Source organism: Sciurus carolinensis, chromosome 8, assembly GCF_902686445.1.
Source record: "Sciurus carolinensis chromosome 8, mSciCar1.2, whole genome shotgun sequence".
In the NCBI taxonomy this organism is placed as follows: Eukaryota; Metazoa; Chordata; class Mammalia; order Rodentia; family Sciuridae; genus Sciurus; species Sciurus carolinensis.
In genome coordinates this window covers 36,157,112-36,181,608 of record NC_062220.1, presented here as the reverse complement: position 1 = coordinate 36,181,608, position 24,497 = coordinate 36,157,112, and the positions used below count along the sequence as shown (strand labels likewise).

At 38.4% G+C, this 24,497-nt stretch overlaps 1 protein-coding gene across 1 annotated transcript in view; it reads left to right on the top strand.

Annotated features, from left to right (window-relative positions):
* The window catches only part of Met (MET proto-oncogene, receptor tyrosine kinase), a 110,603-nt gene that overhangs the window by 77,064 nt on the left and 9,042 nt on the right, over positions 1-24,497 (top strand). Inside the window, exons 11-19 of the mRNA XM_047560481.1 lie at positions 270-488; positions 7,876-8,022; positions 9,927-10,083; positions 10,264-10,404; positions 13,843-14,073; positions 15,998-16,078; positions 18,817-18,998; positions 21,795-21,904; positions 23,090-23,255. Of these exons, the coding sequence (XP_047416437.1) occupies positions 270-488; positions 7,876-8,022; positions 9,927-10,083; positions 10,264-10,404; positions 13,843-14,073; positions 15,998-16,078; positions 18,817-18,998; positions 21,795-21,904; positions 23,090-23,255 (1,434 nt within the window). The remainder of the gene's footprint in view (positions 1-269; positions 489-7,875; positions 8,023-9,926; positions 10,084-10,263; positions 10,405-13,842; positions 14,074-15,997; positions 16,079-18,816; positions 18,999-21,794; positions 21,905-23,089; positions 23,256-24,497) is intronic.

Below are 24,497 nucleotides of genomic sequence, written 5' to 3'. Positions count from 1 at the left end.
TTAAGGAAAATAAAATGATGGAGTAAGGGCCAGCTGCTGATCAACATAGCTTATTCTGGACCAGTGAAGCTGTGTTCCTTTGAAGACTGGCTTGTTTGAAAAAATTTGCATCTTCCAAGTTTCTAGAAACGTGTTCTTGTGTATTAGGAAATTAAATGCAGATCTTTTTGACAATTGTGTATTTTCAGTTGAAGTTGTGAAATGTGAAAGTTACTATTGATGTTGTCATGCTATGTCCTGTTGACAGTGAGTATTTTGTCTTCCTACAGGCATGTCAGCATCGCTCAAATTCAGAGATAATCTGCTGCACCACTCCCTCACTGCAACAGCTGAATCTGCAACTCCCCCTGAAGACCAAAGCCTTGTTCATGTTAGACGGGATCCTTTCCAAATACTTTGATCTCATTTATGTACATAATCCTGTGTTTAAGCCTTTTGAAAAGCCAGTGATGATCTCAATGGGTAATGAAAATGTACTAGAAATTAAGGTAAGAATTGCTTTAAATGCTCTCTGAAGTCATCAACTTGAACTTTATGGACTCCATAGCTATGTGAATTGAATCATTATACTTGGTCATTGTATCTTATGATACATCAGCAAATATCTAAGCTCTGAAAAACCAATCTTTTTGACATAAGACTAAAAGATAAGATTGATTGTGGATTGCTTTTCAGTGAAGCACTTAACAACCCTTTCTTGTGCATATGTTTAAAAGTAGCAAATGCAGGATGCAAATTTATTAAATAGGCTCCCAGTAATGCATTGTCCTGATGATACTATGCTTTCCTCTGAACATTTCCAGACAACTGAATGTGCTCATTGTAAGATACAAGGTAAGGATCATGAAAGTAAATGTGCCAATTACAGTTCCATACTTTCTTATAATACATGGACCTTTCTATCTGGGTGTGGTCACCTCTAAGCTGATTTATAAATGGAACTGGATTTCTCCCACTTTAGGAATATGTTAGTTTCTAAATATAATTTATTAGAGATAAATAACAGATCATCTTTCTAAGCCAGCCTGTTGCAAATAAAGAACACTAAAGTCCAGAGGGGTTAAGTGGTTTGACAAGTGATGAAATAGTAGCAGAACAAAGATTGGAGTACAGCTCTGTAATGTCACTTCAGTTGTTTTTACTTCAAATAATAAATAGGTGAAATGATCAGAACTTTAATTATCCATAACCCCAGTCATTAAAAACAGTGAAATATTCATCCTTCAGCATGTTGGAAACATTCAGAAATGTTTTCCTGAAAGATTATCTGCATGCAAATGTGAACATGGAGCAATAGGATCATCCTTATTTAGAAGTAAAAGAGGTTGCCCTGGGCTGGGGATATAGCTCAGTTGGTAGAGTGCTTGACACAAGTTCCTGGTTCAATCCCCAGTACTGAAAAAAAAAAAAAGAAAGAAAGAAAGAAAAGAAAAAGAAAAAGAAAAGAAAAATAAAGAAAAAATAGGTTGCCCTGGGTCATCTCCATCTTACCAGTGTTTCTTCAAATTTTTGTGCTTTTTCCACAAGACTTTATCTACTGACCAACCCATGCACGTGCTGCACTCATACATGTTTACTAACCTCACAATTGTGTTTTGCACAATAATTAAGCAGCCCCAGCATGAAATTAAATGGAAGCCTGCTTCAATGAACAGCACGTTTACCACAGCAGAGTTCTTTCATCTACTTCTTTAATTAGTTTTAGAAAAGGAGAAAGAGCTTTTATCACTTTTTTTCAATAAAACTAATCTAGTGTGACCTTTTGCTTTCAACAATTACTGTGTTTGCTGTTTGAAAGATTCCATTTGGTTTTCTTGTTGAAAACAAAGGTTTATGTGCAAATAGTTTTACGCCTAGAGAAACTCTATTTTCTGTTCCTGTATCTATGATGGACAGATTAGAGATAAATGGTTCTTTATCTACACTTCCAAGCACAATGTTGCACAGAAGAGAAAACTTCTTTCTCTATAAAGTAAATACCCTTTATTCAACGTCCTCCAAAATTGTTGGACCAAGAAAAATGTGATTTGACATCATCCTTATCCTATTTATGTTATTAATAACATAGCCTAAGGGGTTTCTGGAGATAGGCACGAAGTACTTCCTTTTCTTGGCTAAATAAAGATTTACTCCTTTTCTCTAACAAGTGTATAGCTCCTGCCATGTCACAGAGCAATAAACAGTGGGGCCAGTAGTGATAGTTTTGGTATCATGATTCAATCCCTTATTCCATTTTTCTTAAGTGTAAGAGGGAATCTAAGGTATATAGGAACACTTATGCATTTGTTGTGACAGCAGTTTAACCCTTTATCAGTTTCTAAAGGTGATTACATTTAAACCTCTGCCTTTCTTAAGGCAAAAACAAAAGAAAATGAACCATGAAAAGAGAAAACTTTTTCTGGATAAGCAACAGTGTGTTTTTATTAAAAGAAAGGCAACCATTTTATATCATATTAAGCTCATTCAGTTACCATTCAAACCATGAGTGTAAAGTGTGTTTGTCTTCCATCAGTGAAAGTGCTGTGGAGAGAACCATGTGTTTGGAATGAGATTTACTCTGTACTTCCAGGAAGAGCTCATGCTCCTCAACCAACTGAAGGGATTCCTTGGCCAAAGAAGGCATTATGGGAGTTTCCAGCCCCAGTTGTAAGAGTCACCTTAGTGAACAGTTAACCCAGTGACTACACAGTGTGCAGAAGGGCAGCCAAGTTTGAGGCAAGAGAATACAATAGGTGCCAAAGATCAGTCACTCCTCAGAATGAATCAGAAGTCCCATGGATGTAGGAGGTAGTTCATGAACAAGGCTTCAAGTCCGTGAGGCCAGTTGTGGACCGAGTGCATGGTAGAACACAATGCCCCTATCAACAGCAGCTCACATTTATGAGGAATTTTACAGTGAATGCAATACTTTGACCTATATTATTTCATTTGAATTTTACATGGACCTATGAGGCTTGGAGGTTAGTAGTGGTTATCCCCATTTTTAGTTAGAAAAACAGGTTTAGAAAGATTAGTTTACTTGTCTTAGGGTCACCCAGGGAGCAAACAACAGAACTAGGGCTTGCATTCCACCTTCCTGAATCCAAATTCCAGCAAGTTAACTAAATTGCAATGCTTATCATATTAATTTTTATTTAATGTATGCCAAAATAAATAAAATACCCTTCATAAAAGAGAAACTTTTCTATTGTATGCTGTGTAGATAGAGATATCTATACAGTTCTTTAAGTGAAATAACTCTAAACTTTTCACAAACATCTTAATAGGATCATGTTTAAAGAAACCTTATCTTATTATGTGACTTTTTGTGCATGGACATGTTTTATAGAAAGTAGACAGTAGAGATGTACGTGAAATGAGGATGACCTGACACTACCCTGGAGCTTTATCTTATTCTGGTGCATATAGAGATGTATGGTAATAGACATGCTTCAAAAGACCAGTCTGGAGAACTCAGCTCAAAAGGGGGCAGAAGTTTCAATTTGCATTTCTCTTACTACTAGAGATGTTGAACATTTTTTCATGTATCTGTTAATTGCTTGTAGATTTTCTTCTGTGAAGTGTCTGCTCATTTCCTTAGCCCATTTATTGACTGGGTTATTTGTATTCTTGGTGTACAGTTTTTTGAATTCTTTACAGACTCTGGAGATTAGTGCTCTATCTGAAGTATACGTGGCAAAGATTTTCTCCCACTCTGTAGGCTCTCTCTTCACATTGCTGATAGTTTCCTTTGCTGAGAAAAAGCTTTTTAGTTTGATTCTATACAATTATTGATTCCTGCTTTTATTTCTTGTGCTCTGGGAGTCATGTTAAGGAAATCTGATCCTAAGCTGTCATCTCACCCCAATTAGAATGTCTGTTATCAAGAATACAAGCAACAATAGGTGTTGGCATGGATGTGGGGAAAAAGGTACACTCATACATTGCTGGTGGGGTTGCAAATTGGTGCAGCAACTCTGGAAAGCAGTGTGGAGATTCCTTAGAAAACTTAGAATGGAACCACCATTTGACCCAGTTATCGCATACCTGGCCTATACCCAAAGGACTTAAAATCAGCATACTACAGTGATGCTGCCACATCAATGTTTATAGCAGCTCAATTCACAATAGCTAGATTGTGGAACCAACCTGGATGCCCTTCAATCCCTTCAATAGATGAATGGATAAAGGAACTGCAGTATATATACACAATAGAAAATTATTCAGCCATAAAGAAAAATAAAATTATGACATTTGCAGGTAAATGGATGGAGTTGGAGAATATCATGCTAAGTGAAATAAGCCAATCCCAAAATACCAAAGGCCAAATGATTTCTCTGATAAGTGGTTGATGATACTTAACAGGGGCTGGGGGAGGTAAGGGAAGAATAGAAGGATGGATTGTGTAGATGGAAATGAGGGCCTGGTGAGGGGGCAGGGGAAGGAAGATAATATGATGAGACAAACATCATTACCCTATGTACATGTATGAATATGCAAATGGCATGACTCTGCTTCCTGTACACCATTTGTGTACAATGAATCCAAATTTTAAAAAAGGAGGGGGGCAGGAAGATGAGCTGAGGCAGGAATAGGGACTCAGTTATAACACGGTGAACACAAGAACAAATGTTGAGAGCTCGATGGAGGCCAGGCATCAGTAACTGAGCATGGAAAAGTCTAGAAGGGACCAGATCATCCAACCAGAGGTGGTTTTCTTCCTTCCCGCCACTAATTTACCGCAACTGTAGGCCAACCTCAGTCACAACTACCCCAAGGCCAGTTCTCACTCCAGACTAGATAGAAGGGAAGGGGTTCCTTTTTCAGGTCACTGGGTCCAGCATGGAGACTTATTTGATGGCACTTACATCTTACTGTCCAATAGTATATCCCTGGGCTGCACACAGCACGTATTCTGTGACAACATGTATCCCAGGGCACATAGGCAGCACCTGTGGTTCCACAGTGGCTCTCAGTAAGGTTCCCCAAGTACAGAAGTAGTAAAGGTCCCCAGCAGCCAGTGAGAAGACCAGCTTACGTTTGGTTAGCCCACCTTTCCTCAAATGTACTTGGAACTTTTTCCTTCAGTTACCTGTTGAAATCTTGCTGAACTCAGTTTTGAAAGTTTCTGTGAAGGTTCTGTGGCCTGGATTCTAAGCGGATACTCATACTCCCAAGTGAAGTGTTTACCCCATTCAGCCCACCAAGTCACTGATTTTCTTCTGGCAACCTCCCTGAGCTGAACTGTTCCTGACTAGGTCCTGCTACCAACTTGCACCTTGCTACTTTTGCTGACTTTTAGACTCATCTCACACCACCTGGATGTGAAAACATGTAGGATCTCTTCTGTTATAATACTGTATTTTAACTCTTACTCATTTTCATTCCCATTTGCTCCATTCTGTCACCATCTCAGACCTGTAGCATCCCCTGACCTGAATAGACTAGAAACATTATTGTAAGGTGGGGTGGTGTACACCTGTAATCCCAACAACTCTGGAGGCTGAGGCAGGAAGATTGCAAATTCAAGCCCAGCTTCAGCAATTTAGTAAGGTCCTAAGCAACTTAGGAAGACCCTGTCTCAAAATGAAAAATAGCAAGGGCTGGTCATGTAGCTCAGTGGCAAAATACCCCTACGTTCAATCCCCAGTACCAAAAGAAAAAGAAAAAGATTCTCACCTGGCTAGAATTAGAGAAGAAGAAGACAAAGTATGTCCTAATGTGACACATTGGCAACCACTGGTATTCATTTTAGACATGCACCCTCTTTACCATTACAGTGAAGCATCTGTATTCATCTTTATGTTCTCAGTGATGAGCCCTGGGTCTAACACATGGTAGATGGTAAGCAGATTTTGTATCAAATATAATTTGATCTCCTTTGTGACCTAGTCCTTTCTGGAAACTTAGTTCTCTGTATAATGCAGGAATTACAATACCTAGATGGGGATGTCTTTGCAGGATAGAATGAAGTAATTTTAACTCTGAATTGTTCTATGTGTGATTAAAGATCAGAAAGCTCCTCTTCTGTTGCTTTAGTTAAAAGCCCATATTTTATCATTTCAGTGACTGGAGAAATGAGCTGATTTTATAAATGTGTTATCTTTCTAATAATAGCTGATAATAATAAATAGTGAGAAGTAAATAATGACAATTCTAAACATACACATTTTTAATACCTCAATAATGTTATGATTACTTTAAATGACAAAAAGCAGCCTGTACCTATATTTTTACTTCTCCTGGTTGGAAATCAGCTCCTTTCATACAGGCATGGACTGTCAGTATCACTTCTGTGATATCTGAGTTTTTCAGCTTTTAAGACAATCTCATACACAAAACTGATGGTAATTTTTCAAGTAAGTCATTGCTCAACATTTATTCCTTGGTGTGTAAAAGGGGATTCAGTTGTTCAACTGTATGATCTGCTCTCATTTTGCCTTTAACATCCAAGAAGCTCCTAAGCCTAAAAGAATGAGCATTGGAGATGTAAGTGCAGTGAGTTCATCCCTTCCCCCAACCTTACTTATTATCTAAGCAAGCATTTTAGTCCTTCTCTCATAAATCAAGCCCTCCAGCTCTTTAATCTTTTCTCTGTCATTCTCTGAATTCCCTCCAATATGTGAGTAAGGGCCTTGGCCCTCCTCAGACCTAACCAACAAGTTGTCATTTGAAGCCCCAAAGTGACCTATTAGATTTATGTGTTTCTATGTTGAATTGCCCTGTGTGGCTGACCTGGATCAATGGATTGCTCATACTGCCTCTAGGAATATCATAAGGATAGGGTTTGTCTATGTTCATTTTTTTCTCCTATTTCAGCTTCTTGTTATAAGGAAATATCATCTTCCAGATCCTTTTCCTAGAATAATATCTGACTTACCAATCTGTTGAGATCCAGTGAAACATTGTATATAAAAGCAGTTCACCAGCTATTAAAGACTATATAAACAAAGTAGCAGGGTTGTAGTTACTACTTGCTGTTTTTTGTCTACAAGAAAAATTATAATAGGTTTTGATAGATTACTCCTTAAAGTAATGACTTGTTTAATAAATAACTGTACTCATTAAGTCTTGATATGAGCAATCGTATGCATGTTTGCATTTCTTTCCCAAGGCTAGTGATAGATGTCTTCAACAAAACATTGGTGTTTTAAAAATTCCTGATGGTAACTTTCGTAAACTAAATATGTCAAATTGAGTGATTTTGAAAAATCCTCATGTAACAATATAATTGTTCAAACTAATGTAATTGTGCTCTCAAATCATAATGAAGGTCATATGGCATCTTAGGGAAATTTCTGTGAAAATGAATTCATTTATGTATTGGATTCAAGTATGCAAGAAGAATGAGAAGAAACTGCACAACTCAGGAAAGGAATATGTCGACACAGGGCAGTTACATCAGCTCTCTGAAGATAGGACCTGGGTATCAGTATTTTTTAAAGCTCTTGGTGTGCTTCTAAAAGTGAAGCCAAGGTTGAGAATCATTGCATAAGGTAGTGGGAAGCAGAGCAGCAACCAAATCTCTATATGGCTTCCTTTTTGTCAAACATCAATATCCCCTGAAGATAATAATAAGATTATTATGGGTGAGATGTCATTTGCATAAGAACATAAAATAAGATTCTCCCTTTCTTCTAAAATCTGATTTGTTGACAAAGCTGTATCCTGTAATTCATAATTAGTGCTTTGAAATGGTCACACTCCCCTCCATCATCCCAATTCCCACAAAAATGAGCATCATAAAATCACATGCCTTTGCAAACAACTTGGCCTGCATTGCAATACATTTATATTCCTCTACAATTGTTAGCATTCCTGCAAACCTGTGAAATGTTAATAGCCTCTTCTGTTTTTTTGTTGTTTTTTTTTTTTTTTTTTTTTTTTTCCTTCCAGGGAAATGATATTGACCCTGAAGCAGTTAAAGGTGAAGTGTTAAAAGTTGGAAATAAGAGCTGTGAGAATATACGCTCACATTCTGAAGCCATTTTATGTACGGTCCCCAATGACCTGCTGAAATTGAACAGCGAGCTAAATATAGAGGTGGGGTTCCTGCATTCCTCTCATGATGTAAATAAGGATGCCAGTGTAATTATGTCACTCGGAGGCTTAAAATAAATCATTAAAGCTCATTTGTGTATTGGCTTTGGCTCATCAACTCAGCCTCAATTCCTACTTGTTATTTTAGAAATAGTTTTTTTGTCACAGTGTGTCCTTCCCCAGGCTTATACGGGTAGATCTCAAAAGTTCTTTCTATCCACTCTGCCTCTCCTTTATGACACACTAATTCTCAGTGAGGATAAGGACACACCTAAATGTCCCTTCCCCCACCTCTCAACGCCTCTGGAGTCCAGAACCAGTGTATCACTGCCCACCACAGTGATCCCAAATGTATAGACCCCCATAAATAAAAGAAGTCATATGCACTGGACAGAGGAGTAAACTATTTTCTGGAAACTTCTATCTTGTAGATAGCTAAATCAGATAATCTAGAATCTGAATGATTTTTTTTTCATTATTTTTAACCACTTTTTGTGATATAACTCACATACTCTACAATTCACTCATTAAAAGTGTATAGGTTACTTTTATGTTATATTTGTTGTATTACATCATTCATATCTTTAAATTATGGTAAAACATATATAACATAAAATTTGTCATTGTAACCATTTTTAAATGTGAACTTCAGTGGCATGAATTTCACCCATAATGTGTAACCATTACCATTATTTAATTCCAAAATTTTTTCATTACCCCAAACTGAATCTATGTAACCATTAAACAGTAACTCCACATTCCCTTCTCTCCCTGATCTCCTGGTAACCACTAATCTACTGCTTCTATGAATTTGCCTGTTCTAGATGTTTCATGTGAGTGGAATTATACAATATTTGTCCATTTGTGTCCAGCTTTCACTTTACTTAGCATCATGTTTTCAAGTTTCATCAATATAGCCATGTATCAATACTTCATTACTTGTTATGGCTGAATAATATTTGATTGTATGTATACCACATTCTCTTTATACAAGAATAAGTGGTTTTTAAAGGGTTCCTGAAGTCTTCTATAAAGTTATGAAGTGGAGACTTACAAAAGAATTAGAAAATCAAATACTGAATCACAAGATCAGAATTGGAATTTCAGAATGACCAGAAGTCAAAAATCATAAAATGTTAGAACTGGAAGGGAGCTCAAAGATTTCCTCCCTGTATCAGAACTGATATAAAAGCCAGGTGCAATAGCCCATGCCCATAGTTCCAGCGATTCCAGAGTCAGAGGCAGGAGGATCACAATAAGCGTGGGACCACCCTCAGCAACTTAGCAAGACCCTAAACAACTTAGCAAGACCCTTTCTCCAAGTAAAAAAACTCTTGAAAAGGTCCAGGGTAAAGCTCAATGGTAAAGTGCTCCTTGGTTCAATCCCCAGTGCCAAAAATTCTAAAAACTGACATAAAAATATTCTGAGACTTTATTGTCCTATAATAATATGATTATTTGCCGCTTTTGGGAAGTCTTTTCTGCCATCCACAGCACCCTCCCATATGGGGCAAAATTAATTCTTACTCTTTGTTCGTACTCCTATGGTATAGTTCACATTACACTCTAATAATTTGTGTATATGTCCCCTCTAATACTTCTTAGTTCCTCAAGATGAAAAACTGTATTTTATCTTTTTATCCCTAATACTTAGTTCTAACTACAAACAGCTTTGCATCATATAAGTACATTAAGGATCAATACTTTGAGGGATTAGTAATCCCTAATTATTCAAACACTGAGGCAGAATTGAGGAATCTCTTAACACCCTGAGGCAATTATGCCACTTCCAGAACACTAGTAACCAAGTGGTATTTTGGGCCCAGAGAAATTGTAATTCTTTCTGAATAGTGTATTTTATATCTGTCATGGCCAAATTCTGACTTTTCTTTATTTGTCATTTTTAGTGGAAGCAAGCCGTCACTTCAACCGTCCTTGGAAAAGTCATAGTTCAACCAGATCAGAATTTCACAGGACTGGTTGTTGGTGTCGTCTCCATATCAATAATTCTCTTATTATTATTCGGGCTTTTCCTGTGGCTGAAAAAGAGAAAGCAAATTAAAGGTGCTTTTTGTTGTTGTTGTTATTGTTTGTTTCAAGAAGTTCCGTTAAGAATACAGTCATTCCAATTTAACCTTGTCACAGATCCATGTATGCTGTCACATGCAGTCCATGACACTGGGCATTGGGTTGAGTCTTCAACGTGGCAGCAAAGTCTAACACGCCCTTTCTCTCTGTTTTAAGATCTTGGCAGTGACTTGGTTCGATATGATGCAAGAGTCCACACTCCACATTTGGATAGGCTTGTAAGTGCCCGGAGTGTGAGTCCAACTGCAGAAATGGTTTCAAATGAATCTGTGGACTACCGAGCTACTTTTCCAGAAGGTATATTTCAGTTTATTGTCCTGAGAGGTACCTGTATATATACTTCTGTGGGTTGTGGAATTGCTGCTTCTTTTTGCTTTTGCCTTTATAATTTTAATAAACCTAGAAAAGAAGTATTTCCCTCTGCCAAAGAAGTATTTAATTTGATGCAGAATTACATGGTTCTTCCTTTAAATGAACCTATGTATATATTATATTAATTTCAGAGTCTGTGAGCTCTCTTCTCCCCCCAAAACAGTTAATTTTAAAATCATTTGAGCAGGGCTGGGAATGTAGTTCAGTGGTAGAGTCCTTGTCTAGCATGTGTGAGGCCCTGAGTTCAATTCCTAGCAGTGTAAATAAATAAATAAATAAAATCATTTGAGCAAAAGTAACTTATTGACTGAGTACAAAGCTGAGAAATTGTGACACTCTCTTTAACAACCCTGGAAAAGCTAAGTTACAAGGGATATTTTTATTTAAATAGAAGTCAGAACTGCTACATTTTTACCTTGTTAAACCCCAAACTTTTGAATTATACCACTAGAGATCTTTTGAAGCATTCTCAAGGAACACAACACTTTACCTACAACATTCCAGAATTGAATGTATTTTGAGTCTTATCCAAAAAAAAAAACAAAAAAATCTTCATTTATGCTATGAAGCAAGGAGAGACCAACATCACTGCTTTGTAAAACACTGGCCTAATAATGGTCAGGGTTAACCAGAGCTTTTCACATTGTGTTATTTAAAAATCTCCTGGTCAAAGCAAAATGTCTGTATTGTATCAAGTCCATTATCTTTAGAAGTTACAGGACATGAGTCAAGCACAAGCATTTCCCTGGTTGAATATTTACCATTGGACAAATAAAATGAGTCACGGGCAGTTTGGGATCCTGGAAAGTTAGAAGTTGCTCATCCAATGAGCACAAGACCAAGGAGGCATTCAACTCTTTCAATACTTACTGCCTCTTATTTTTTGAAGCTTACTGTTATTTCTATAAACATTGTAAACATTTCCTTTGCCTACCTGATTCCATTCACCTTTAGAAATCCATTTATTTAACAACATGGACAAAGCAAACCTAATTTGTAGTTTTGAAATTTAGATCTAATTAGGATTTCATATTCGTATTTAGTAATTCTAACCTGAGATAAAGTTCACAAGTTCTCTTTTTAAAAAGGCTTTCCTGGGGCTGGGGTTGTGACTCAGTGGTGGAGCGCTCGCCTAGCACATGTGAGGCACTGGGTTCAGTCCTCAGCACCACATGAAAAATATAAATAAATAAAGTTATTTTAAAAAATTAAGAAAGTGTTAACACAAATTAAAAAAAAAGAGTTTTCCTAATCTTTCAAACTCCTTACTCACCAAACCTCTGTCATCATTGTTAAGAACAATGAGCTGCTTCCTCCCATCTACTTTGAACCTGCTCCTTAGAGACATGGAAAAGTAGCACAGGCAGAAAAGGGTCACCTGGAGAGTAGAGCGAGGGAATACACACCAAAACCTGATGAAGAGACAAACACAGAGCTTTTCTCTTTGACTGCTAGGGCAGCCTGACAGTCTTCTTTCAGAGAGACCCAGAATTCTCTGTGGTGTTACACCAGTGTCACATGTTGGTGGTCTAAATTCATTTTGTACATATTTGAATTTACCTAAAAGGTCAGTAGAACTTCCCTGCCAAAGGACCTTTGTCTTGTGTCCCACTATAGAGTTCCATCAATCCCTGCACCTCTGAGAATTTACAGCTCTGCTCTCTAGGTGCAAAGGTTTGGGAATTAAGATGAAAGGACTGAGTTTAGAGAGGCTCAGTTGCTCTTCCAGCCCCTTGAGGAAGGTTTGGAGAACCTAACCTTGAAATTAAAGGAGGAGGCACTGAACTAGGCTTCCTCCTTCCTTCACTCATTCAACATTTCCAGGTACTTCCTATACATTCCACATCCTTCCTTGATGGTCACCACTGTCCTATTTCCAGCTAGTGATTACCATGACTGTAGGTAGCCCCCAAAGCTTCTCTGGAAGCACTTTTGAGATTTACTGTTCTAGCCAATTATTTATTATTAACCTATTATCCACTGTGGAAAATACTAAAAATGCTTAATTGGAATTAGAAATAGGGTACCACCAACTTTTTTGGCTCAAATTCTGATTCTCTTGTTGATTTGCAAACAAACAATATTAACAATTGGTGCCAAAAGGTACCTCCCCAACACACACAACCCTCTCCACGGAATGCCTCAACACCTGCCTCGAGTATCTTCAGGTCATTTGCTATCATTGTTATGCCCCCTCCTTGACATGTACAGATTCCAGCATCAAGAGCAGAGCAACTGGTGTTTCTCCGTCCTGTTTGGCAGTGAGAAATGTACATGCAGCACCACAGTTCCTTCACCCTGAAATGAAACACAGAAGCAAAAACAAAAACAAAACTTCTTGCAAAAGGAAACCTTGCCTGAAGGTCCTATAAAGCTTTGGTTGTAAAGACTCAATGAGGAATTATGAGGAATGCGGACTCCTGTCCAAGTCCCCTCCTGAGTAGTGGGGATGGCACACTGACCAGGCTGCGTCCTCTGAATATCAATAACACTAAATCTATTGCTATCACCATAAAGTGGAGAAGGTACCACTGCCCTGAAAAGATTTTAGCTCTAAAAATATGGCCATTTTATATGTATATATATAGGTTGAGCATCCCTAACCCACCACATCTGAGATCCAACATGTTCAAAAATCTAAAATATTTTGAGCATCATATCAGCGTTCAAAAATATTTTAGATTTTGGAGCATTTCAGATAGACTTTCAAATCAGGGCTCCTCAATGAGTTAAATTAATGTAGATACTTCAAAATCTGAGAAAAGCTGACATATGAAACACTTCTGTCCCAAACATTTTAGAAAAGCAATACTCAGTCTCTATATAATTAATGTGTATTTTATTCTACATATTTTTTCTTGGCTAAGAATTGCACAATACTGATTATTTCCATTAATAAACACCAGTCTCTCCAAAGACATTCTTTTCATTTTCTTACATGTGAGCTGGGTTTTTATGAGATTAGGCAATTGCTTGACTATCTTTGCTGCTTCCCATTTTTAAGGATATATTCAAAAATAAACTCCGAGCCTGGATTTTTGCTGTTAATAAAAAGAGAAACATCTAAACAAATGAGAAGGGTAAAAAAGCTTTCAAAATGAATGGATTGTCTACTTAAAAGATTTGCAAATGTTTTATAAATGCTCGTATACAGATAAGCCAGTATCTTTTCCTGATTTATTACTATTTTTATCAGCCAGTTCCTTTGTAAAGGCTATTCCCAGCCTCATTTGATGCTCTAATTACCATTTCTTTAATTTTAAAACTCAGGCTTCACTGTCAATTCAGTTTGCTGCCCCTGTTGCAGCCTCCCTTAAGTGAGGTTTTACTCCTTTTTTCTGGTCATTTTGTTTTATCTTGCAGACCAGTTTCCTAACTCATCTCAGAATGGATCATGCAGACAAGGGCAGTATCCTCTGACGGACCTGTCCCCCATCCTAACTAGTGGGGACTCTGACATATCCAGTCCATTACTTCAAAATACGGTCCACATTGACCTCAGTGCTCTAAATCCAGAGCTGGTCCAGGCAGTTCAGCACGTAGTGATTGGGCCCAGTAGCCTGATTGTGCATTTCAATGAAGTCATAGGAAGAGGTAAGTATTTCCACCCAGCTTTTTGTTAAATACGATTTTCCAGTAAGCATTTTATCTTCTGCCTTTGCAGATTAGGAACTCAGACAATGGCGAAAGCAACTGACAGAGCACTGATAATGAGTGTGTTTGATTTCTGTTCTGTAGAAATGCAGCCTTGCAAATCGTATCCAGGGGGACTTGCCCCTGTGCATCAAGGCTATTGGATAACTTCCCAAACATGTTATAAAGAAATTGCATTCCTTCCTCATCCTTCTTACACTGGCAACTGTAGTTTCTTGAAAGATGTCATATACTTCTTTTTTGTTTTTTAATCATTCTTCTCAATTCCAGTATTTTCACTCATATCTCCTTCCACTCTTTCTTTACCATGAGAACAGTGACAAACTCTATAAAGTCCTGGTTTATAGCAGTTTGTATACTGCTGGACAGCATCAGAAGACAGGGAATTTATAGCATTCCCCTGATCTGAAGCAACATATATCATCTCCACAATGCACTCCAATTTCTTTATACAAAGAAGAATGAATATTTGTAATAAGCTAGCCAGAGCAACAGTAACAGCTAATGTAAACAGTACTTGAGGAAATATTTAGCAGGAAAAGAAAGCAACCAGAAGCCAAGAAATTAATTCCACTCTTTTTTTTTTTTTTTTTTTCCTTTCTAAAATGCTTTTACCCTAACACTGAATGGCCTCTGATCCCTTTGATTCTGTATGTGCTGCGTGAGGTAGCACAGGCATGTGCCAATGTGATGCAGGAGAAACTGACAGGATTCATTGCCTTCCATGAACACGAGACCTTCTCCTTTTCCTGTGGCGGCATCCAAATATTCCTCAATCGCACACTCCAGAATTTAATTCTGAGCATGCTGCTCTTTCCCTAAAAGGGTTTCACTGTTCACAAACATGTTTCCATGTCTCACATCAGAGTAATGTATACTTCTGTTATCAGCCTATAAATCCCAGTGATTTCACCAATTTTGGAGTAGGTAGCCTCACTAATTACATTCCAGTTCTACCCATTGTAAAATTATCATGAGAAGTGCTAAAGTGGCAATTATTGCTCTTTTGAAATAATAGTAATTAACAGTCTATAAATGTTAACTACTATGTGTTTATGTTTTTCTCTGTGGAAGAATGTAAGCACTCACTCATGAGTGTCGGCTTTATTTTCTTCATCTTTTGCTACCTAATGCCTGACATTCACATACTAAGCACTCAGGGCATCTTGGCTGGATGGGCAGATTAATTGATGAGTGACTTACACAGCTATCAGATATTTGGCACCTCTGGGAAAAATTATTGCCACTGAATGAAAGGCTACCACTGGGAAAATGATGTGGTTAGAGCCAGAGGGAAATGCATGAAATGAGTCAGAGTGAATTTGCTTCATTTGGGCAACTGCCTTTCAATTTCTGCCAACCTGGCTTACATATTAACTGGTGACTAATGGGGGAAATCCTTCTTCTATAATACTAATCTTATTTCTAATGGCAGCATTATTATTCTATTTTGGCTTACTGGAATATAGGGAACTTATTTTGTGGTTTCTTCATGCAGGTAAAACTTGAGTTTCATATTTTAAAATATGATTTAATCCTTAGAAATAATAATTTTGTTTTATGCAGATGTTGTTCCTGTTTTCAGTGCTTCTTCCATAGTAGAATATTTTATCCTATTAACCTTTAATAACAGTCATTTCACCTGCAGTTTTTATATTTATTAAGTAATCATATTGCTACTATCCTGGAGAAAAAAGTACTTCATCTGCATACACACAAACACATATATACATGTATAATGGTATTATTAATCAAACTATCAAAAATAATAGACCTTTTTGTCATATAGAAAAAAAGGCTTGGTAAATAATTGTTGCATAATTAAGGAGTATGCAACTCTAACCAAGTTCCCTCTTTCACACAGGGCATTTTGGCTGTGTATATCATGGAACTTTGTTGGACAATGATGGCAAGAAAATTCACTGTGCTGTAAAATCTTTGAATAGTAAGTTACATTTTACTTAACAGTGGAGGATACTTTTGTGACTTGCAGACTAATAAATCAACTAATAAAATGTTGATTCACACTTTTCCTCGTGGAAAAAAAATTATGAATCCAATTCTGAAAATGTGTTTAGTCTAAACTCATTGAAATATTTCATCTAAAATTATCCTTCAGAGCCCTCATAAGTAAGGGTATAGGAAAAATGAGATTTTTGGATGAGTTGAGTATCGTTTAACTGTGTTGGGCTTATAATATTTGTTTTGCAAATGACATTTATGGAAACTATTGGAAGCATGTTGGCACTTACGGTAGTAATGACTCATTTTACCCAGAGGCATTACTGCAATTATCTTTTAACCACAACTTCCATTGAAAAGATTAAAAAAATGAAATAAGACAAACAGGAGAGAAATATGCTGGCGGAAAATTAGAAAATTATAACTATGGTAATACTTTATCTGCCTGTTTGGGGAGTGTGTTGTTCCATATAAATGAACTTCCTAAAGAAGTGAAACCTGCCCCCTTTTACTGCTGGAACATTTCCTAAAAATTTAGCTGCTATTGGGAAATTTTTCTTAAGATTAAATACATACTCTGTTTAAGAAACAGGGAATGTTTCCAAACATACCCTAAGTCATTTCTGATGACCAAGAGACATAATTATGGCCATAAATTACTATATGGTACAACCCAGTGCATGCCACATACTAGAGTGTTCCTGACTCCACCTTTGTTGACACATCTCTCATGCTTGAATTTTCTACTCCTATTTCTAATTTTCTACCTATACTTTGAAGGAGCCTGAAAAATGTTAGCCACCTCTATTCCAGGTTGATATTAGCATTAACAAGTTTTAAATGCACAAATAGAAGGTTTGCCTGCAAAATACACCTTTGCTACGACTATTTCAGTCATTTTTAAGTATAAGTCTCCATGCCGAGCACCATTGTGTGGTTAATTTTGTTGGAAGTCTGACCACAAAGTAATTAAAGAAACCTAACAGCAATTAAAGAAACCTAATTGTGGGGGGTAAAGTATAGTCAACAATAAATTGGTCTCCCAAGACAGCAGAACTGTATCTAACATTCCTAACATCAAGACATCTCTGTCATTGGTACATGCCAATCCCTCTTCAGACCACCTTGACTTCCAGTATCTGTTCCAGGACTTGGAATGCACTGCATTTGTAAGAGAATGCCAATATGCCACAAACGCCATAGAGATACTAGTCAAATTAATATATTACTGTTGTTAACTTCCTAATGCAAACTTGTATCAATCCCTCAATATCTCGCTCTCTCTGGAAATGCTTAGAAACTACTAGACTAAAAAGGACCTATGTAGATGCCAAATGGTGCTTGGTCTTCAAGTTCTCCTAGCCCAGAAATTAGTGATCAATGGCCCACTACCTATTTTCATTAATAGAGTTTATTGACACACAGCTGCTTGTTGTCTGTAGTGTCTTTCATGACGATAAATAGCAGAGCTGAGTAACAGCAACCACATGGCCCACAAAGCCAAAAAAAAAAAAAAAAAACAAAAAACAAAAAAGCATATTTACTATCTGATCCATTACAGAAATTTGCCAGCCTGTGCCCCATAGATAATTACTATAGAAATGGACTGGTCTGATTCCCTATCATTTTTCTTTAAGAGACCATCTGTGGTTCTCTATGAGACAAACTGATTGCTGGACTTGATCATAGAAAAGTGGGTATACATGGTAACTTGCAGGCAAAGCATAAAGCGATGTCGTTGGGCCTCAGATGATTCCCCATAGTATGGCATGCTGAGTACATTGAGTACCTTGAACTGAAGAATATTGGAGGGGCTTCAGAAACGAAGTTTCTCCTGCCTTTCTTTCTCCTCCTGTTCTCCTGCCCATACCTCCCACCCCTAGCCCCACCAAGGCAGGTCATAGAACCTAGACCCTCTCTCCCCGATGAAAACCATTGACAATACCTGAAAAGATTACTCTGACCTTCTTCTGGCTTTCTGTCTTGGAGCTAACCATAAAGACATTCTCAGGCTGGGGCTGGGGTTGTAGCTCAGTGGCAGAGCGCTTGCCTAGCATATATGAGGCACTGGGATTGATCCTTAGCATCACAAAAGTAAACAAATAAAATTAAAGCATTCTGTCCACCTATAACTACAAAAAAAATTAAAATTAAAAAAGAAGAAATTCTCTGGCCTGCCTTGTTTGAATGTAGCTCATAAAGCCCTCATTCCAGAAGGGTCCTGTCATACACACAGGAAGAAAGGATGCCCCAGAGAAAGGCCTAAAAGAATTCCATCAGACAAGCCCTTGCTGGGTTTCCCTCTCAGTCTGTTACCATTAGGTTATATGCATTTTGTCCAGTCACTTTTCTACCCATCTGTCCATCCTTCATCAGTCCAGCATTAAAATAAAAAAAAAAAAATTAAAAGGAGAACTTTCGCTGGGTACTTAGGGCTTGGTTTCTGAAGGTTCCCATGTCTTACAAGACTTCAGTTAAATGAACCTGTTTTGCTTCTCTGTTGTTAACTTGTCTTTATTTATAGGAGTCTCAGCTGTGACCCTTAGGATGGGTGAGGAAAGCAATCATACCTCTCCACCACTATGACTCCATTCACTCAGATATACTATACAAAAAACAGTGAGGTTAGGCCTCAGGACATCTTCTTGCTCTTGGTATCTAATTTGACAAAGTATGCATTTGCCCACAATGAAGTCAAGTCTCCATCTTTGGATTTCTCAGGAATCACTGACATAGGAGAAGTTTCCCAGTTTTTGACCGAGGGGATAATCATGAAAGATTTTAGCCATCCCAATGTTCTCTCACTCTTGGGAATCTGCCTTCGGAGTGAAGGGTCTCCCCTGGTGGTCCTACCATATATGAAGCATGGAGATCTGCGAAATTTCATTCGAAATGAGACTCATGTAAGTATATTACCAAGTTTGCCAACTGGTAAAACTACTTAGAAATCAGTCATCCCTTTATACCTGGCTGTTTTTGCTCTTAAAAAGCTATCAACCAAAGATTCACGTGTAAAATGCTGGCAGCATTCGAATGTACCTCAGAATCTTCGGTCCTGGTGGGAAGATAGTGATACTTGGAATGGTATCCTAGGACAATCATTCTTACTTGCCCAGCAAGCAGCCTTGCTGTACTATTCCCTGATGGTGCATTGAAGTCATCTTTGAATGCCTACTATGTTCCAGAAACTGAGCACAGCATAGAATAGGCTAAATGAGCCACAGCCCATGTGGTGTTTTAATTCTGGGAGACAAGGAAGAATTAGTAACCAATGAATCCTCACTGTTCCTCAGACTTGCCATCTACTTTGCTACCTCAGGGCCTTTGTACTTGCTGCTCCCTCTGCCTGGAACACTCTCCCCCCAGATATCCATACATCTCACTCCCTAATCTCCTTCAGCCCTTTGCCCTAATGTCATCTTCAAAAATGAGGCTTCCCTGTTTTAAATGGCAGCTTACCCACCCCATACTCATGCCCTCAGTCAGCACCCCCTTCCTGGTTTTATTCTCTATCACATTTATCATTATCTGATCCTGTGGATTTAGGCTATCCAGAACACTTTGTAGTCACAATCACATGTGAAATGTGGCCAATTCAAATCAAAATGTACAGTAAGTATAGAGTACATCCCAGAATCTGAATACTTAACAAAGAAGGCAAAATATCTCATTAATAATCATTATTTGGTTTACATGTTACAATAATATTTTGGATATGTTGGGTTGACAGATGTATTCTGAGAATTAATTTCACCTGTTTCCTTTTACTTTTTGAATATGACCACTAGAAAATGTTAAATTGTGTATGTGGCTTACGTTACATTTCTGTTGAATCGTGCTATACTGGACAGTAAACAAATAGCTATGTGTGCGTGTGTGTATGTACATACATACCATTAGAATGCAAGCTCATGTGGTTAGGTACTTTTATGTATTTTGGTTACTTCTAAGACTCCAGTCAGTAAAATAGCATTCAACACAGGCTATCAGTAAATATTGTGAATAAATGAGCTCACAGTTAAAAGGATCATAGGCTCTTGCAAATAGAAGTTTTCTTAGTGAAATTTATGCCCAGACCTACAGGGTGAGCAAGTCCCGGGCCGGGCCAGTGCCAGGGAAAGGGAGCAAGGAGTTTCCAGAATTGAATTCACCTATGGCCTCAGCCTCCTTCTTGGCTCCTGCTGTCCAGTTTTCTGTGGGAGTCAAAGAGGAGCTTTACTCTTGCTCAAAAACAACTTTATAAACACGGGGTCAAGTTCTCAGAGGAAAAAAAAAAAACTCTAGGACAGTTAAGAAATATTTTGTGTTTAGCTGAAAGACTAAAACAACTCCCTGGCAGTGAAATTTTGCAGATAAGGAGAATTTACTTTGCAAAGTACAAAGCTACCCTGACAAATCCCCCTTTAACTCTTGTCTTTACCCTGATGAGTCAATCTGCTTGGATGTGCTACTTTCTCTGGAGTGTTCTCCCACGGTTAAAATATGAAAGAGGTGTCCTATTATCCAGTACAGAGTAGTACCCACCCAGACTTTTACAGCCCAGGGAGTTGATGATACTAATGATGGCTCCTAACACGATGTGTCTTAAAGAGAAGCCTGAAACACAGGTCACTGGCCTTTCACAGGCTCTGTTCCGCAGAGGAGGCAGCAGCTAGGACCCCACTAACTGCCTCTTGTGCTCACAAACTCCACAGTGGTTGCTGAAAAAGAGACCCTCTCCTGAAGTCCAGTCCCTTGTAAGGGCTGTCAGTCACACTGACATCTATGTGATTTCAGATTCAATGCTTCCTATTAATAAGGCATTGCTCTGTCTGTCCATCCAATGTTGTGGATGGAGTTTGTGGAGAATGGGATATCCTATTCCTCTGAGCTGGTCCAGAAGCTTGGGAGTTGTGTGCTAAGGATGCATCAGTCCCAGTAGGAGGGCTTCTGATTGGAGCCAAAGAGACTTAGGTTGATCCTAACTCCACCACTAAACCTTCAAGTGCTTCAGAGTGATCCATTTCTCTCTGAGCCTCCTGAATTTACTCTGTGTTTCTGATGCTTTGACATTTGAGCCTTGCTGACACTGAAGACGCTGTCCCTCCCAGGGTGAGCTAATTCCTGGAGATAATGAACAGCTTGCCTTCATAACACACCTTTCACATGCAGACCAACCAATCCAGAGCCCACACTCCAGCCACTTTCCCCAAAGTAGCCAGTCCTAAACCTGGTACCCTGCCTCACCGTTCCTCCCCAAGGAAATTACAGTAAACGTTCTTGCTTATGTTGTCCTCTCACTTCCTCTGCTTCCTGACTGTCCCAGTGCTTCCCTGGGTGGCCCTGAATGGCATCAGATGCTCCTTTCTCTTGGAAACTGTAAATAACGAACCATCTTTTCATTGGAAATTGCCTCCAGAGCTGTTGGCCTCATCATACCTGAAGATATTAAAACCTGCATTTTAAAACACCTCCATTTCCCCATCTGAAAAACAAGAGTCTGGGTAACACCTGCCTTCAGAAGAGTGTGAGAATTAGCCACAATTCATAAAAACACCTACCTGATGCTTTGCATATCCTTAACAAATAGTTGTTGCTGTCAACAGGGAGGAAGTTATTATTTGAGACAAGATAATTCTTATAAACACGTCAGGATTTGGAGATCAGAGTTAGAACAGTGGGTGTTTAGTTTATGCTTTTCCATCTCTCTTTGATTGCAGAATCCAACTGTAAAAGATCTTATAGGCTTTGGTCTTCAAGTAGCCAAAGGCATGAAATATCTTGCAAGCAAAAAGTTTGTCCACAGAGACTTGGCTGCAAGAAACTGTATGTAAGTATGAGAAGCTCTGCACCCACAGTCCAAATTGAGTGGAGAGTTTGTTTCCCACTGTTCAAAGCTAATGAGGATGTTTTCTCTCCTTATGCAAAAATCCTTTATTTCCTTGACTGTTTTAAATGGATGTGTAAGCCTTGGGGAGGCGGGGGATGGGCTTTCAGGCTTTATCAAGCAGAGGACTTAAAAGCTTGCCCCACAGGGGGTCTCCAGCAGCTGTTGTGTACTTTCACTTTTCTGGGTCCTTCCCACAAGCAGCCCCCAGTGTTGTGGTTTCACACTGCATTAGTACTTAGGAGGGAGAATTTGATCTTCAGCGTCTTACAATGGAAAGGAGAGGGCTCGTAACACAAATACCAATACAGTGTAACTTCCCCAGAGTAGATCTGAAGTCCGTCTGCAGACGTCCTACCAAAAATGGTATCTGGGAAGAATATACAAAGAACTTTTATTTGTGTCTGGCTGCCTGACTGTATAACACAACAGTCAACAGTTTGTAATTGATTCTGTGCTTCCCTTGCAGAGCTCTGATTCAGGGCTTGTGGTATGTGTGAATGAAGGAGCTGTGCTATTAATTTTCTACCTTAGTTTTGGTCAATGTAACACCAAAAAAGCCAGTTTAAACCAAGGACACATAGCCCCGGTTAGCAGAATGTGGGGTTTAATCTTACTGTTTTAGATGCTTTATTGTGTATCCCATTTCTCTATTATCCGTGATGGAATATATGAGTTTTGTACACTGACCTGACATATTTGAGAATGAAGAAGTCAAATAACAATGCCATGTCACATCTCTCCCGTGAAACTGAGTATTGCTGATAAACTGACAAGCGAAGATTGGGAATTGTGTTGGGTAGTCAGTTGACATGCTCTATTTAGCAGCTAAGGAAAGCAGGGAGGGAGACAACTTTACTTTTTCTCCAGATCTACATTAAAGTGAAAAGGACTTTCCCTATCATTCATGAGCCCTCTCCTCAGCCTGTTGAATTTGTCAAGTAAATGTCAAACATTTATATTCAAGAATTCCACTGTAATTTAGTGTTAGTCAATAGACCAGAGGAAACCCTGCTTCATAAGTTATGGATTTCAAATACTGAAGCCACTTGTTCTGATCTATGGATATTTGACATCCTTGTAAATTATTTTATTTCAGCTACTAGTAATGTTTTTTTCTTTCTGTAGGCTGGATGAAAAATTCACTGTCAAGGTCGCTGATTTTGGTCTTGCCAGGGATATGTATGACAAAGAATACTACAGCGTACACAACAAAACAGGCGCGAAACTGCCAGTGAAGTGGATGGCTTTAGAAAGTCTGCAAACTCAGAAGTTCACCACCAAATCAGATGTGGTAATGCACTGATCATCCCTGGCTTTTTCCTCTTTTACTTTCATGCCCCATTTCTTTGTAGTTTTATGCCAACTTAATTTAAAAAAAAAAATAATCCACACTTACTAATTCATCTTCTTTATATGTAAAACTAGAGTTCATTGTCCAATTGATGCCTATAGTGTATTTCCATAAATTCACTTGTTTATACAACATTTGTCAAATGGAATATCATGCTAGCAAGTTGAACTAGACATAAGCTTTGTCCTGCAGTAGCTTTGACGCCACAGGAAAGAAAAGACATCGACGACCATAACATAAAGTGATCTGGGATTGCACTACCTTTCATAGTCCTAGGGCACAAGAATTCCACTTGGAGACATCTGGAAACTGTAACTGAGGCAGATCTAGCAGTGAGGGCATGATCTGCCTGACTAGAAAAGTGTCCTCCTTTATCTGTAAAAGCCATGCTTCTCTCAGACAATGCCCTTCCAAAAAGGCTTGCAGCTGAGCAGCTGAGGATGGGCAAGACACCTGGGCAGCTGGCTCTGCCACATTGCCTCCTGTGAAGGAGGCAGCACATGAAATGGGCCTTAACGGACAGCAGGTTTGGAATTGAGCAGGTGGGCAAATGGAAATATCAATCCAGGTGAAGCCAAGGGGCAGGAAAGTATGAGAATCTTTAAAGTTCTGAGGACAGAGGACTTGTGTGGCGATTTAGCAAAAATGGAAGGCATAGAGGGAAGCTACAACTCTAAAAAAATAGATTCATGCTAGATCACAAAAGTCTTACCAAACTAGAGTTTGAAATTTATTTTCTGGTCATGTGGAAACAAACAAAAGTTATCAGGTTAGACTTCTGTAATCTGTCTTCATTCTGTAAAATGACTGGAAAGGAATGGAGGCAGGAAGATCAAGTGAGAGAGGGAGACCTTGGAATAATAGAGAAACTGTGAGAATGCAAAGGAAGAGGTGGAAGGAAAGGCATCCTTGAGATAGAATCAACAGTTTTTAGTAAGAATTGATAAAAGTCAAAGATGAGCAAATTTACAGGCTAGTGTATTCACAAATATGAAGCATAAGAGCAGAAGCTAGAATTGGAGGAAAAATAATAGTTGAGCCTTGACCACATTCAGTTTGACTTGGGATTACACCATCCAGGCAGACACATCCATCAGGTACTTGGAAACAAGAATCCGAGGCATATAAAAAAGATTATATTAGCTCTCAGGTTGGTATAATTTTAAAAAACATAGACTGAGT